This window comes from Heloderma suspectum, chromosome 2 (assembly GCF_057233095.1).
Source record: "Heloderma suspectum isolate Gila_16-S chromosome 2, 16-S_ref, whole genome shotgun sequence".
NCBI classification, from domain to species: Eukaryota; Metazoa; Chordata; class Lepidosauria; order Squamata; family Helodermatidae; genus Heloderma; species Heloderma suspectum.
Window position 1 is genome coordinate 265172894 of NC_139459.1, and position 17057 is coordinate 265189950.

At 46.9% G+C, this 17057-nt stretch overlaps 1 protein-coding gene across 2 annotated transcripts in view; it reads right to left on the reverse strand.

Annotated features, from left to right (window-relative positions):
• Window positions 1–16627, reverse strand: part of ADAMTS2 (ADAM metallopeptidase with thrombospondin type 1 motif 2) — a 377073-nt gene extending 360446 nt beyond the window's left edge. The window contains exons 1-2 of one of the 2 annotated variants that reach the window (XM_084839080.1): window positions 16074–16559; window positions 14491–14852 (exon numbers count right to left, since the gene is read on the reverse strand). In XM_084839080.1, the coding sequence (XP_084695206.1) occupies window positions 14491–14852; window positions 16074–16170 (459 nt within the window). In that variant the 5' untranslated portion in view covers window positions 16171–16559. Of the gene's footprint in view, window positions 1–14490; window positions 14853–16073 lie in introns of both variants that reach the window. The other variant, XM_084839081.1, reaches the window with a different exon arrangement.
• Window positions 16628–17057: the final 430 nt, after the last annotated feature.

Consider the following 17057-nt stretch of genomic DNA (forward strand, 5'->3'; position numbering starts at 1 on the left):
AGACAGCCACTTGGCTTTCTTGCATTTCTTTTTCTTTGAGACGGATTTCGTTGCTGCCTCCTGAACAATGTTACGGACCTCCGTCCATAGTTCCTCAGGCACTCTGTCTATCAGGTCTAATCCCTGAAATCTATTCCTCACCTCCACTGTATATTCATCAGGGATATGATTTAGGTCATACCTGAACGGTTTAGTGGTTTTCCCTACGTTCTTCAATTTAAGACGAAATTTTGCAAGAAGCAGCTCATGATCTGAGCCACAGTCAGCTCCAGGTCTTGTTTTGACTGACTGTATGGAGCTTCTCCATCTTTGGCTGCAAAGGACATAATCAATCTGATTTCGATATTGACCATCTGGTGACGTCCATGTGTAGAGTCGCGTCTTGTGCTGTTGGAAAAGAGTGTTTGCTATGATCAGCGTGTTCTCTTGGCAAAACTCTATTAGCTTTTGTCCTGCTTCATTTTGTACACCAAGGCCATGCCTGCCTGTTATCCCAGTGATTTCTTGACTTCCTACTTTAGCATTCCAATCCCCTATGATGAAGAGGACATCTTTTTTTGGTGTTAGTTCTAGAAGGTGTTGTAGGTCTTCACAGAACCGATCAACCTCAGCTTCTTCGGCCTCAGTGGTTGGGGCATAGACTTGAATTACTGTGATGTTGAATGGTTTGCCTTGGCTTCGTACTGAGATCATTCTATCATTTTTCAGATTGTACCCCAGTACTGCTTTTCCCACCCTTTTGTTGACTATGAGTGCTACTCCATTTCTTCTAAGGGATTCTTGCCCACAATAGTAGATATGATGGTCACCTGAATTAAATTCGCCCATGCCTGTCCATTTGAGTTCGCTGATTCCCAAGATGTCGATGTTCAATCTTGCCATCTCATGTTTGACCACCTCCAGCTTACCTTGATTCATTGATCTGACATTCCAGGTTCCTAAACAATATTGTTCTTTACAGCATCGGATTTTCTTTTCACCGCCAGACACATCCACAGCTGAGTGTCCTTTCGGGTTTGGCCCAGCCGCTTCACTCTTTCTGGCGCTACTTGGAAATACCCTCTGCTCTTCCCCAGTAGCATATTGGACACCTTCCGACCTGAGGGGCTCATCTTCTGGCGTCATCTCTTTTAGCCTTGTGATACGTTCCATGGGGTTTTCTTGGCAAGAATACTGGAGTGGGTTGCCATTTCCTTCTCCAGTGGACCACATTTTGTCAGAACTCTCTGCCATGACCTGTCCGTCTTGGGTAGCCCTGCACGGCATAGCTTATGGCTTCACTGAGTTACGCAAGCCCCTTCGCCACAACAAGGCAGTGATCCATGAAGGGGAGAAAAGTGAAATACAGAATGCATAATGTGCCCCAACAGTTATCAGTGCACTTCAATACCTATAAAAAGCACTAGTTTAGATCTAGTCCTGGTATAAGACAGGTTCCTGTGTCTCCATGGATACCTCAAACAAAGGTATCCTGATCACCTTGGCTAATAACCTCCGATATTTGTTGTTGTTCAGTCATTCAGTTGTGTCCGACTGTTCGTGACCCCATGGACCATAGCACGCCAGGCCTTCCTGTCCTGCGCTCTCTCCCAGACCGTGCTCAAGTTCATATTCATTGCATCGGTGATGCTATCTAGCCATCTCATCCTCTGCCGTCCCCTTCTCCTTTTGCCTTCAGTCTTTCCCAGCATCAGGGTCTTTTCCAGAGAGTTTTCTCTTCGCATTAGGTGGCCAAAATATTTCAGCTTCAGCTTCAGTATCTGTCCTTCCAATGAGCACTCAGGGTTGATTTCCTTTAGGATTGACTGATTTGACCACCTTGCAGTCCAGGGGACTCATAAGAGTCTTCTCCAGCACCACAGTTCCATATATACCCACCTAAAAATAAATTCAGACTATTCAACTTTCTAGCCCCTTCCCTTTTCCAGTTTTTTTCTCTTCTGACCTTTCAATTGTAGCACTGTCTCTCCCCTGCTAGGAAGATGCATATGAAGATACCACATACCAAAAGGGCTTTGTTAGGTCACTGGGCACACAGGCCTGAAGCAATAGCAATCAAGGCACAAGTTCCTTCCTAGAGATTAATGAGTGGTTAGAAGCACTGATTGTCATTAGCTTACCAAGATGTGCCTTGTACTGCGGTCTCTACTACTATTAGGGAAGTTTAAATAGCACTACTGCTGTCCAGGCATTTCTAGGCAAATTAGCATCTGGGAAAGCAGCCAGAAAATTAGCTTTCCTCAAATATCTTTTAGGGATTATTTTGGAGAGAGAGGGGTGTGTGTGTGTTTAAAAAAAAGAAGTTTGAAATATACTAAAGAGTAAGCCCTCTTTGGTCTCACTCACTATCTTTTCACAGTGTATGCGGCAATCCTGTTGGCCACAGCTACACCAATGTTACACCAGTCTTTCCCCTAAGCAAACATCTAAATCAGCCTTCCCCAACCCGGTGCCCTCTGGATGCGTTGGACTACAACTCCCAGAAACCCCAGCCAGGTATTCTCAGAGTTGTAGCCCAACACATCTAAAGGACACCGGGCTGAGGAAGGTTGGAGTAAATTATGAAGAGCAGACACATGTTCCTAAACATTTGTTTGTCTATTTGTATACCGCCCAATAGCTGAAGCTCTCTGGGCATTCACATTTGCGATCTCGAGCTGAGAAGTCCTGATTGGTCACTCATCTCCAGCACATGCCCATTACATGTGTAAGGACATGGGTCTGGTCTTCACCCTCTACATGTTTGCTGCAGATGGACAATGGTTAAAAATTGTATAGTGTATTGGCCCCAGGCCTGTAACCAAGTCACCTGTAGTTTTAGAGGGGCCTAGAGATCCATAATGCTTTGCTTGGGTTCATTATTGGTGCAATTTCCTTGCTAGTGGGCCTCTGAGCATGTGAGATGAGTCAAAGGTCAATAGCGCAGCCTTAGCACATTCCATGCTAACGAAGGCTAATATCTTATCAGGGCCTAGGATGTGCCTGAGATGTGAAGCTATGTTTATGCCAAGTTACAGGTGGCTGTGCTGGGAAAGTTCTGATTGTTTTCCTTTTGAACAAGCACTGTTAGCCTATGCTGGGAATGAACACTAATTAACACTTGCTGCTGTCATGCTGCCTCACTGCTGACATGTATGGTATAAAACCCACTGTACCCCTTGGCTCTGAGTTCAGAGAAGCTGTCTGATCCAACCATTGGGTACGCCTGTGTGCTGTAAGTACTCAAGAAAGGCTCCTTCTAAGCAAACCTGGATCTGGCTTATCATTATCTTGGCACCTCCAGACCTTAGCAACCCACAGCCGGGGCATACATATAGCCAAAGCAGGGGTGGGCAACAACTCCAGATGTTTTGGGCAACAACTCCCATGAGCTCTACTCTGCATAGTCAACGAGATAATGCGAGTTTTAGGCAAAAACATCTGGAGGGCCACAAGTTGCCCACTCCTGGTGTAAAGTGTGAGGTAGATATAATGTGAGCATTTTGCCACAGAAAGCGTATCAGGTCCAAACTAGATGTAACAAACAAATGTGTTTTAAAAAACCAAAACCAATCCTCTTTCCCCCACAAAAATAACAGCTTTTGGCAACAGCCACATGCTCTCCATAACATCTAGTTCCAGTCTTAATCATAGCAAGGATGATTTCTTTCAAATAATAAGCAGAAGGTACAGGCCTGGCTCCAGATTTGGGGTGGGAGGGAGAAGCTGCCCTCAGTGGGTCTCCCCAGCACCAACTCCATCCCCCATGGATGGCCCCTTACAAATCACCCAAAAAAGAGGAAATGCATCACCACAAAAGAGAATATACATTTGCATACAATTTGGATGTGCTAATTTATATGTATAGATGCACATTTGGAAGAATTTATCATAATTAATATACAAAGACATCTCACCATAATGCGGAAGACTGTGACCAGGTGTCCTGGGCACCTGCCTGTCCAGTCTGCCATTCAGGTGCTAAGTGTTGATGGGCAACGGTCCTTGTGCTTTTTTATCCTTAAACCGGAATGGGACAGGGCAGCCCTTCAACAAACAGAGGATGCCTTCAAATAGAGGACGGTCCTCTAGAAACGAGGACACACATCCCTCCCATTTGGGCCTCCTATGGCGGTGGTGCTGCAGCCTGCAAGCAAGAGGGCTTATCCAGCCACATATGCTTCCAGGGGCCCCAAGTGGCAGCAGGTGCTGGGAGGGGCAGGCAAAATGTTGGACCCCGTGGGCCCTGCCCCAGCATATAGTCTCCAGCAAATGCCCCAATATGCCAAGTGCTGCCACCTGGCTTGAGAAGGTACAAAGCACCAATGCCTATAACCTTGCAGTTTCCCTCTTTCATGTGAACGAATTTGTCTGTTTGAGGCCTTTGCAATTCAAAGATAAAACTTCCAGGAAATAATTCTGGCTGCCTCAGCCATATCCTGGCTCCCATCTTAGCCACTTTGAAGGTTGAGATTGGTCAGATATCAGCATCTGACCTGCACAGTTTGGGGGTTTGTGGCATTTTTCCTCATTATGCATGCCTAAAGGCAATTTCACAGGAGAGGCCAGAATGCCCTTGGCAAACCAACGTTGCCTAGAAAGCACTATCATCTGCACGCTTGTTCTGCATGATGCTATCAGTGCTGTCCTAAGTACACTTCCTAGGGAGTATGGTCCATTGGGTTCAGTGCAACTTATTCCTGAGTAAACATGTTTAGAATTGCACTGACAGAATCAGAGGCTAGAGTCAAGCTTCAGGGTTTTAAAATACCTGCTAAGACCAATTTGAAAAGCAGGTCCTTAATTCAGATCTAACAGCACACGCTTTCAGAATACCAACATCCCAATCCTCACCAAAATAAAAATTATGACCATGATCAAGCATATTAATAACAGAGTCTGTTAAATTAATCTAACATACAGAATTGTCTGGCTTTAGATAATAAATCGCCTCGAAGAAGTTATATTGATTTCAGTGGAATTACTTCAAATAAGTGGTTTTTCAGAGCCACAACCTTAACATTCTTTACTGTTGTCTCTCAGAACCGACATAGGTAAGGACCAAATCCAATGCTCATAGAAAATATGACTGCCTTGAACAGAACAGAGTCAGGCCATTTCTGTAATACTCCAATTCAGGTTGAACACTGAGTTTGACATTCAGAATATTTTTTTTTTTAAATACTCCTTCTGGTTTCTCACTGATAGAAGCAGGTAGATCAGCTTTCCCCAAACTGGTGCCCTCCAGATGTGTTGGACTACAACTCCCATCATTCCTTAGGATTTTTTTAAAAACAGGCCTTTTACCTGCAAGGCTGACGTGATGCAAAATTAAATGCTACCCTCTAGCGCCATCTTTATTTGGATTCATAAGAGTGTTTTTTTGTTTTAAAGCTCAGAACCCACCTCTGCCTTGTACTTCGATTCCTCAGCAAGGGTGTTTTTTTTCAGTCTCACCAGTTTGCCTTCTGGGAAATGAGTATTTTGCGACTGGCCATGCCCACCATGGCAGCCATTTTATGAATGGGCAAACCGCACCCCTAATAGCAGACATATTGTGAGAGCACTCATAACACGCTTTCAAAATTCCAGATGTGCCCACTGACCCTAAAGGGCCAGGGAGCCCACAGCAGCATTTAGTAGGTGACACACTGTTCATTCTTTTCATCTCTGCTTGTAACACACCGAGCCTGAATAACATCTGACTTCCCAAGCCAGAGGTAGCCCATCAGCCATGTACTGGAGCCTGTCAGGTGCTTGGCCACCCCTGTATGGTTGCAGTTCAAAGTAGACAGAGAAAACAAGGCAGTTTATCAAGCCTTGATGAACTGGAGTGGACCTGTTTGCTCAGAAGTTGTGCAGAACAGGAAACACTATGATAATGTGGATAATGTGTGTCAATATGAAATAAACTTAATGTATGGTGTGATGTGGGTTAGCAAGATGGATCCTGATGTAGGGGAGGAAGTCAGCTTGCATGGCTCTGTTGGATTCCTTCTCATCCTGTGATTCTATTGTTTGGTAAATGTGTGTGGAATTAAATTGGGCAGTTTTAAAACACCCATAACCAACTAGAATGGTGACAAGGGAGTCTTTTGACAAAGACTCCTTTATTGCAAAGAGTGCTAACACAAAACAAGACACAATATATATTTAGAGTAAATTCTGGGGGTTGACATTGCAAACCAATTATATTATCTTGCTTTTTCCAGCTGTGGATCTGAAATCCAACCAAATGTAGTTATCACAAATACTTAAAAGGAGCATGTGCAGAAGTATTAGCAGGAAGAAAGCCTGCCTGAATAAATTAAATTGGCCAACAACTGGATGCGGTTGCAATGGAGCAGGAATACGTCTTACTGCAACATTACTGAGAAAGTTTGAATGGCGACAGCAAACGAAGATTTACATTATAACATATTTTGAACTTCAGTGGTTATATACACCAACTTACAGTGGGCATGTGTCCTACTTTACAGAGGATAGTCCTCTGTTTGAAGGACTGTCCAGTCCACATCCAGTTTAAAAATAAAGAATCGTAAGAAGGGAGAGCAGCAGGGGCCTTGAGGTGCCTATCAATAGTTAGCACCTGGAGAGCAGACTGAGCAGGCACAGTTCACCTGGTCACAGGCTTCCCCACAATGGTGAGTTGTACTGTATTCCTATTTAAATTATCATCATCATTTCCAAATGGGTATCTGTATATATAAATTATTATATGCACATTTTATGCCATTCTGTGTCCTCTTCTGTCCTCTTTATCGGTGATGCATTTTTCTCTTTTTTGGTGAGGCGTAAATGGGCATTCTACTGACTTCCATCTGTTTCAGGCAAGTATCAATGAAATCAACGTTTCTCGTTTCCTTTAACTTGCTAGTCAAACAGATGCCTTTCTTTGGATGTCTACTGTTAAAATTTTAGTTTCCAGAAAACCACTGTAGTTACTGTGCAGTCCCTGGCTCTACTTCTCAACTACCCGATCAGGAAATTTAGGCAATAGCTGGGCAGGGCATTCAAAGTTAAGTTGCTGCAGCCATACCAGCCAGTGTTTGCCAGACATGCCAGAAGAGTTTCAAAGTCTCAGTAGAGGCTAGAAAGAAACTTGCCCTCCTGCCTGCTTGTATGCAAGAATTTCTTCTCCTCCATCGATCTTAATTTACAGAGTTCTGTCTTGAAGAAAACCCAGTTCTTAAAGAGTCCCTGATTTAAAGAATTAGCTGGTATGCTGACTTCTGTTGTTTGTTTTTGGCACTGAACATGCATCTATCTATCTATCTATCTATCTATCTGAACCCTGAAGCCCTAGGAGTAGGACTCATATAAGATTTGTCTACCAACTAATGCTTGAGTTATGAGGGGGAAAGATAAAGGGGAACTAATGAAATCCATAAGACCCACCCCATAACAGGTCCCCAGTTTTACCCAAACTATGAACACACACACCCCACACCCTTTTAAAGGCAGTCGATAATTCAGGCACTGGCATAATATCTGAGATCTTGATAACTTCTAACTTATAGCAATGCCAAAAAAAACCCTATAAGTGGTGATCACATAAATATAGCATCTTATGGAGAGTCAAGCAAAGAAAGTGGCAAAAAAGTGTATTCGTTTAACTCATTTTCCTCTCTTTTTTTCCCCTTTCTATTTTTTCCACCCAGAAGCAACGGTATTAAATGCAGAGAGCATGCTTTGACTGGTGGCCAGTCCTCTCTGCTTCCCCACACTCGCTGAGACAAGGAAAGACAGAGACTGAGCCAAGGAGGAGATGGAGGGGAACAAAGAATGATTGATTGATTCATGTTAAAGATTGCAGGGGGCGGGGAATAACTAGCTGTGGAGCTTCAACTGAAATTTGCAGCGGGGGGGGAATGGAGTTCTCTGTGAAATTTCAGCCAGATTTCATTAGCTATGTCCTCTTCACCTCCTGCTCATGGCACTGGTTTTGGCGGGCTCCTGCAGTGGCTGCAAAGAAGCTTGAGAGGAGCATGCAAGCTACCAAGCTGTTATTTTCACAAACGAGAGGAGAGAAACCGCAAATCTTATCTGAGGAGCAAGCTCAGCAGGTAGGCAGCCAGCTAGCTGTCAACCAAATGCTCACCATGTTTACTCAGAGGAAAGGCAATGGGACACACTTCTAAGTAATTATGCTTAGCACTCTGGTGCTCTTTAAACATTGCAGGAGTGTCACAGGACAGGATTTCCATGGCTTCATCCCGCCGTGTTTCCAAGGCTTAACAGTCCCCAACCCCATTTTTTAGCTGTCAGTTACATGAAAGCAAGAGTTCCAAGGTACACCACTTTGAGGATTTCTTTCCTTCCAACCACTAGGTAACACCACCCAGTTTGGCTTCTATTAACTTTTTTTTAACCTACTGCACCACCCAAAATTGATCTCCAGCTTTACTAATATCAAGTGTTGTGCTAAGTATTTCTTTTCATTTGTTTTTGGCAATTCATGGGGTATTTATTTATTTATTTATTCATTCATTTCATTTCTATACCGCCCAATAGCCGAAGCTCTCTGGGCGGTTCACAAAAATTAAAACCAAAAAGCACACAGTAAAACAATATACAATATAAAAACATTAAAACCACAATATACAACCAAAATAAAACCTAGCAGCAATGCAGATATTTAAAACACAGATTTAAAACAGCAAAGCTAAAAGTCTAGAAAGCTAAAATGCTAAAATGCCTGGGAAAATAAAAAGGTCTTCACCTGGCGCCAGAAGGAATACAATGTAGGTGCCAGGCGAAACTCACTCGGGAGCTCATTCCACAGCCAGGGTGTCACAGCAGAAAAGGCCCCCCTCCTAGTAGCCACCCGCCTCACTTCCTTTGGCAGGGGCTCATGGAGAAGGGCCGCTGAGGATGATCTTAAGGTCCAGGCAGGCACATATGGGAGGAGGCAGTCCTTCAGATAACCTGGCCCCAAGCCGTTAAGGGCTTTGAATGTTAATACCAGCACTTTGAAGCGGGCCCAGAAGTGGACTGGCAGCCGGTGCAGCTGGAAAAGTACTGGCGCAGTGGCGTAATATGAGCTTGTTGGCCAATCCCTGTTAACAATCTTGCTGCCCTATTTTGGTCCAGCTGAAGTTTCCAGACAGTTTTCAAAGGCAGCCCCACATAGCATGCATTGCAGTAGACAAGAAGTTATCAGAGCATGGATCACTGTAGCTAGGCTATCTCTGTCCAGATAAGGGCGTAGTTGGTATACCAGCCTAAGCTGATAAAAAGTGCTCCATGCCACTGTGTTCACCTGTGCCTCAAGTGACAGTTCTGGGTCCAAGAGCACCCCCAAACAACGAACATGATTCTTTAGGGGGAGTGCAACCCTCTCCAGAACAGGTTGAATATCACCTAGCCGGGCAGACGAACCACCCACTAACAGTACCTCCGTCTTGTCTGGATTGAGTTTCAGTTTATTGGCCCTCATCCAGTCCATTACCGTGCCCAGACACTGATTCAGAACAGCCACTGCCTCACCTGGTTTTGATGAGAAAGAGAGGTAGAGCTGGGTGTCATCCGCATATTGATAGCACCTCAGCCCACACCTCCGGATAACCTCCCCCAGCGGTTTCATGTAGATGTTAAACAGCATGGGGGATAAAACAGAGCCCTGTGGAACCCCATGGCACAATTGCCATGGCACAGAGCAATAATCCCCCAGCACCACCTTCTGGAATCGGCCATCCAAGTAGGAGTGGAACCTCTGCAGTGCAGTGCCTCCAACTCCCAACCGAGACAACCTATCCAGAAGGGTACCATGGTCGATGGTATCGAAAGCTGCTGAGAGGTCGACGAGAATCTCCCTCACTGGAGGCCTTCAAGACGAGGCTGGACAGCCATTTGTCAAGGATGCTCTGACTTGGATTCCTGCATTGAGCAGGGGGTTGGACTCGATGGCCTTGTAGGCCCCTTCCAACCCTACTATTCTATGATTCTATGAATCAACAGGGTTGCACTCCCCCTGTCCCTCTCCTGGCAGAGGTCATCCCACAGGGCAACCAAGGCAGTTTCTGTTCCAAAACCAGGCCTGAAGCCTGACTAAGATGAAGAGTACTGTGAAACAGTCTGGGTTGGGGGGAGAATTGCAAAGACATTTCTCAAGGAATGCAAGGAGGCAGGGGTTCTATTTACCTATTCAGTGTACGACTCAACTTTTTTTTTTACTTTGAAAATGCTGTGTGTGTGTGTGTGCATTCGCTCACAGCAGCGCAGATCTCTTCTCGGGCAGACTTCTGGTCAGGCATCAGCAGTCACATGGGCATTCTGTAGTGGGCATTCTTTTTGGAGATCCAACCTCAGACCCCTCCCCCTCACAGCCAACATGGAAAGTGCTGCTCCAGCTGGTTCTCCGAAGCTATAAAAGTGACCTCGGAGGAGGAGGAAAGGGGGCATTACGGTGGGCAGGGAGGGGACAAGACAGGCCAGGATACAAGTTATCCTGAGCCTCTTCCAGCCTCCTTCCCTCTCCCTCTGAAGCACCCTCGCTCGAGCAGCTGAAATGCCCATCTAGCAAAAATACAGGAGATCAGAAGAAGGAGAGGCAAAGATCGCCTCCGCCACTCCTCCTGCCCTGCCAGTTTCAGCCAAGCAGGGCACAGGAATTTCAGAAGCCCCTCCCCCCCACCAGGTTTGGGAGCTTCTGAGTGGCAGGGGTGCAGTCCATAGGATTGCACCCTTATACTCCAAGCTTGGAAGGAAAAGCACCAACCACCTAACACTCAATGGACTAAAGATCTTAATCCTCTTGCTACATTTGAATGTATCTCCTACAAGCGTCAAAGTTGTATGGGTGCTTAGGGCACAATCCTATGCAGATAGGCGGCCACCTCCGAACTCAAAGGCGACTGCCTATCCAATGCAGGGCAGGAGAAGCATGGAGGGGATTGTTCCCTCTGCACTTCTCCTGCCCTACATTTATGGCTAGACAGCTGATTTTGGCTGTTCAGCCATGGGAGGGCGGGATGGGGGAGAAGGCTGCCGGACGACACATAGGATGTGTTATACCAGGATTTCCGCCCTCCTTGCCCTGGAACGCCCCTCGGAACACCCCATTTTGGCCACTCCGCACTCCTCTTCCAAGTGCAGAGCATGGGGCTGTTCCATGGGGAGATCGGTTCTCCAGGAACCGATGTCGGAGCACAGGCTCCCGGAGAACCAAATATCCTATAGTCGTCTAGCCGCTGACTAGAGGCCATACAATTGCTCCCTTATTTAAATATATGGACTGCTTATATTAACGTATATATTTAAAATGGTAATGTTACTCCTTTTCCCTCCTTTGTGGTTTTTTTTTTTTTTTCTTTTTTCTTTGCCCTATATCTAGGGAGATGTTAATGATTACTGTACAAAGATACATAGATGTACCTATGCTGTTTAACATCTACATGAAACTGCTGGGGGAGGTTATCCGGAGGTGTGGGCTGAGGTGCCATCAATATGCGGATGACACCCAGCTCTACCTCTCTTTCTCATCAAAACCAGGTGAGGCAGTGGCTGTTCTGAATCAGTGTCTGGGCACGGTAATGGACTGGATGAGGGCCAATAAACTGAAACTCAATCCAGACAAGACGGAGGTACTGTTAGTGGGTGGTTCGTCTGCCCGGCTAGGTGATATTCAACCTGTTCTGGATGGGGTTGCACTCCCCCTAAAGGATCAGGTTCATAGTTTGGGGGTGCTCTTGGATCCAGAACTGTCACTTGAGGAACAGGTGAACTCAGTGGCACAGAGCACTTTTTATCAGCTTAGGCTGGTATACCAACTACGCCCTTATCTGGACAGAGATAGCCTAGCTACAGTGATCCATGCTCTGATAACTTCTTGTCTGGATTACTGCAATGCGTTATACGTGGGGCTGCCTTTGAAAACAGTCCGGAAACTTCAGTTGGTCCAAAATAGGGCAGCAAGATTCTTAACAGGGACTGGCCTGCGAGCTCATATTACACCAGTACTTTTCCAGCTGCACTGGCTGCCAGTCCATTTCCAGGCCCGATTCAAAGTGCTGGTATTAACATTTAAAGCCCTTAATGGCTTGGGGCCAGCGGCCCTCCTCCGTGAGCCCCTGCCAAAGGAAGTGAGGCGGGTGGCTACTAGGAGGAGGGTTTTTTCTGCTGTGGCACCCCAGCTCTGGAATGAGCTTCCTAGCGAGGTTCGCCTGGCACCTACATTGTATTCCTTTCGGCACCAGGTGAAGACCTTTTTATTCTCCCAGGCATTTTAGCATTTTAGCTTTCTGAACTTTTAGCTTTGCTGTTTTAAATCTGTATTTTAAACTCCTGCACTGCTGCTAGGTTTTATTGTGGTTGCATTGTTATATTGTGGCTTTAATGTTCTATATATTTTAAATTGTTTTATTGTGTGCTGTTTGGTTTTAATTTTTGTGAACTGCCCAGAGAGCTTCGGCTATTGGGCGGTATAGAAATGAAATGAAATGAAATAAATAAATAAATGTTTCAGGATATGACTTTTCCCCCCTTTTTTTCCGTGTCTGTTGTTGTTACTGTTGTGTTGCAAATAAAAAACTGAACACACACACAAACATGAGCATTTCAGGAACTTCTGCTTGACTGGAAAAGGCTGTCTGTGAAGAGACCTGCGCTGCTGTGGGTGAGCACACGCGGTCAGCATTTTCAAGGTAAAAGGTAGGGAAAAGATCCCCCCCCCGCCCCTCTGCCGCCTCGTACACTGAATAAAACAGACATAAGAAGAGCCCTGCTGGAACAGACGAAGGGTCCATCTAGTCCAGCATTCTGTTCACACAGTGGCCAACCAGCTGCTCACAGGAAACTCACAAGCAGGACATGGGTGCAACACCCTCCTGGCCATGCTCCTCAGCAACTGGTGTACATAGGCATACTGCCTCTGATACTGGAGGTAGCATATAGTCATCAGGACTAGTAGCTATTGATGGCCTTCTGCTCTGTGAATTTGTCCAATTCCTTTTTAAAGCCATCCAAAGCAGTGGCCATCACTACATCTTGAGGAAGTGAATTCCATAGTTTAACTATGTGCTATGTGAAGAACCAATGTCTGGAGAACAAAATGTCCCCTGGGACTACAGAAGCTGTCCATCTGTGCTCTAGAGCAGCCTTCCCCATGCTGCCTGGGGATGATGGGAGTTGTAGTCTGACAACATTGGGAAGGTACCAGTTGGAGATGGCTGGTCTAGGGAAGGACACTTCTACTTTTCTCTTTTGTTCCCCAAGCCACTTTTTTTAACCTCTCTAAATACCAGAGAATGACACAGATACACTACAGAAGGTGACCGACTGGCAACTCCAGCGTGGAGAAGGTAAAGGAGCAAGGAGCATAAGCTTAAGTCCAAGAGATGTCCACCTCTTTCTGGAGACCTCAACTTAAGACTGCCAACAGTTTTCTGGCAGGGCTCCTATGCATCGACTAGCTTGAGATACAGAAATATATCAGGAGATAAAATAATATCAAAGCTTTCACCTGCTAAACACTTGTGAGCTGGGCTGCTGTTAAAGGCACAGAAATCCTTCCTACCCAAAAAAAGTTGGCAACCACATCTCCACCCCATGCCTCTTGCTTTATAATCAGATTCTGGAGAGAACTCAGACAACACAGGAAGGTCATGCTTAAATCCATTTATCATTTAAGTAGTTCCAGCTGTACGTTAGCAGGCCTCTTTCTCTCTCAAACAATATAAACAAGATGGTATTGGATGTAATTAGAAGTTCATTCCCCAAGTAAAACCAAGAAAAGTTTGTTCTACATAGCAATTAGTCTAAAAAATATAGCTTAAGATACACAGTTTGACCTCTCCATATGTGTTCTGGAATGGAAAACTGGAACTGGCTTCCAACTACATATAAACAGCTCCTCCAACACCCAGGGAGTCACCATGTAAGGTGCATGCACTGTGAAATTCATTAAGCCTTTTTCTGCTAGATTCTCCATGACTGACTAGACAGATAGGAGAAATATAATGAGCAAGGCAACTTTAAAAAGGGTAAGGACCTGACCCCAACCTCTGAACACATTTCACTTCTTTTCTTTTTTTTAAAGGCAATCAATTTGTAATGGAGCCTGTCTTTCAGCATTATTATCTCCTCTTTAAAACACAGGCACACACCCCTTTGTAGCCTCTGCTAAATTGAAGTTGGCAGAGGATATTAAAAAGATGAAAAATGTGCAGGTGATGGCATTAGGTCACTGTTTCTGATGTGCTGAAAAGCTTCAAGGCGGCAATCCAGATTTTTATGATGATAATTAGTGATTTGTCACAGCAGTTATGTGTTCAGTTCAGAGTGGACTGGCTCCTCTGCTACCTATAAAAGAAGCTAGTGCTTCATCACACCTTGCTTCATGTAAGGGAACTTTTCCTTTATATGATTTCACAATTAACCGTAACAAATGAGGTGTGATGTTTGTTTGTTTTTTAAGGCTGAAGATCCACACCTCCTACATTAGAAAAAGAAAAGGAGATGCGGGGGGGGGGGAGCCATTCATCTTAGGTACATAACAAGAAAGTATCTTACCAGCCCATCACAATTGCTTATCGCAACAGATGCATTAGGCATGTCGGTGATATCTCCAACATAGAGGCAATTCCCATTCAGCGGTTCAATGTAAGTGATGTTAGAATCCTCCTGCCATTCAACAGTTGCTCCAGGAGCCACCAGCCTAGAGTTTGGTCTCAGTCTAAAGTGAAATTCTCTTCCAAAAACAGTGACATTATAAAAAATTTGCTCGCTTGCAGCTGTGTGTGTCAGATTCCCCGTGTCCCTTCGGAAGCGCCTCTTCAAAGCTCCTGACACAACATTGGAGAGGAACCTGCCCTCTGAGTCTGTGCTAGTTGGGATGACAAGCCTGTATTCTTCTAGATCTCCCAAAATACAATCTGCAGAGAGAGGGAGGGATGGAGAGTGCAAATAATGAGTAATAATTCAAAGTCACACTGAGGTCTTCTACCTTAAGATCACTGTACCGTCGTCTTCCCCAACCTGATGCTCTCCAGGTGTGTTGGACCACAACTCCCATCACCCCCTGCCATGCTGGCTGGGTATCATGGGAGTTGTAGTCTGGCACACCTGGAATGCACAGTTGCCTGAAGGAGGCATCCCTTTCCTTCCTTCGTGTCATGCACACCATAGCATTCATTCCACAGGACAGGGTGAATAAAGAGCAGAGGGCGTTTCAGAGAACAGCGCAAGGCAGACATCGTGTCCACCATCTTCCCAGTAGTTTTATGAAGACAGCCCAGCTTGCAGACATTGCAACTATTCTGGCAGGGTCAGAGGATGCTGCTGCCTTTCTGCTGTAGGGGTGCTGGGGCTGAGTGAAGACATAACTGCTCTCCAAACTCCATCCTCTAATAAAATAAGTTTCAAGAAACTAGGGCTGCTGAAGGTGTCGGCGTGGACGAGAGTGTCAAGGGACAAAAACTTTACCCTCACATCAACTTTCCAACTTTGACACAAGCAACTTTGGCACGACCCAAAGCCCCAAGGGTGGCTGATATCGTCAGCTGAACTCTTAAAGTTTCTGACTGGCAGTTATAACGGGAAAGTACGGACAAAAAATCCATGTCAACCGTTCGACCCAGTTCACTTCCCTCCTTTAATTCAAACAACAGCCGGAAAGAAAACTTCGGTCGTTGCCAGGTGTTTGATTCAGCACACGGGATTCCAGGAATCGACACGCTCCGCTCGGGTTCTGCCACATGCGCTCTACTGCGAACAGAGTTCATTCGAGGTTCCCGCTTCCCCGTGTGGCAACGGAAAGTCTCCTTTCGCCCCCACCCCAAAAGCGATCCAGCAGGACCCAAGAAGCGATCTGTCCCTTCCCTCTCTCTCTCCCCGCTCTACGCGCGCACACACATACGCGCGCCAGAAGTAGCCACACGTGGCGGCGGGAGCAGAAGGTTCGCCCAAGCCCTCCGCCCAGGCAGCCAGCATCAGCGTGGCGCGGCGAAGTCTGCCCGGCCAAAAGTCCTCGGCGGCGGCGGGGGAAGTTGGGAGCGCCCCAGGCGGGAGCCCGGCAAAGAGGGGTCTGTCGAGGCGATCGGGCCGGGGGAGGCTCAAGCGGCCACGGCAAAGGCGGCCGCCGCCGCCGCACCTACCTCTCTGCCCGGGACTGTGCGGGGCAGCCGGGGGCAGCAGAAGCGCCCAGCAGCAGCAGCAGGCGAGGAGCGCGGCGATCCCGGCTGGAGGAGCCATGGCAGGAGGCGTCGCGCAGCCCGATCCCAGCCTCCGGAGCCAGCCTCGAAGTTCCCCGCAGGGGGCTCTAGCCACATCGGAGGGCAGCCGGCGCCGCCCTCGGGGGAAGCTCACCGGCGCATCCGCTCCGCTCGCTCGGCAAGCGACCGCTCTCCCCGGCGAAGGCAGCAGAGACGCCGGGAGGCGGCTGGCTGGGAAGAAAGCGCAGGGCGTGCGGGAGGGAAGTCCGCCTGATTGACAGAGGCGCTGCCGCTGCCTCGCCCGGCCTGGCTCGGCTTCGCGGCGGCGGCGGCGGCGGCGGCGGCGGTTCTGCTCTCCTGGAACTCTCGCAGCTCCGCCGCCCTCTGGGAGCCAACTCGGCAGCCGCCTCCCGTTACGGGACACTTTTCTCCAACACAGCTTAGAGGCGGTTCCTGCGGGATCCTGACCGTTTCTCCCCAGCCAATCGACAAAATCCTGCTCTTCTCCAAGGAGGGAGACCGCGCAGCTGATTGCACCAAAACAGAAAGGCACAAAACACACACCTCTCCGGGTCCGCTGCTGCAGATTCCGAGCGCCCCCCTTCCCTGGAACATACCGGTGGGAGTTAAAAACAAAGCTGGATTACCCCCAGACTCTAAATAGAGCTGGGATTTGTTTGCTCCCATTGCCACCAGACCCCCAGGAAATCTAACGTATGTCACTTTGTGGTGTCATGATGTCTGCCCACCCCAAAAAGACCCCCATCGGATTCTTCTGGGCCACGCTGATTCCCGTTTATTCCTCGGTTTAATTGTATCACCAGAGGCTTGAATCGGGATAACGGTTTTGTTTTTTTTTAAAGTATCACGCTGCATGCGTTGATTGGTTTACCTAGAGCCAGGATGTTTGTTATCAGCAACAGCTGC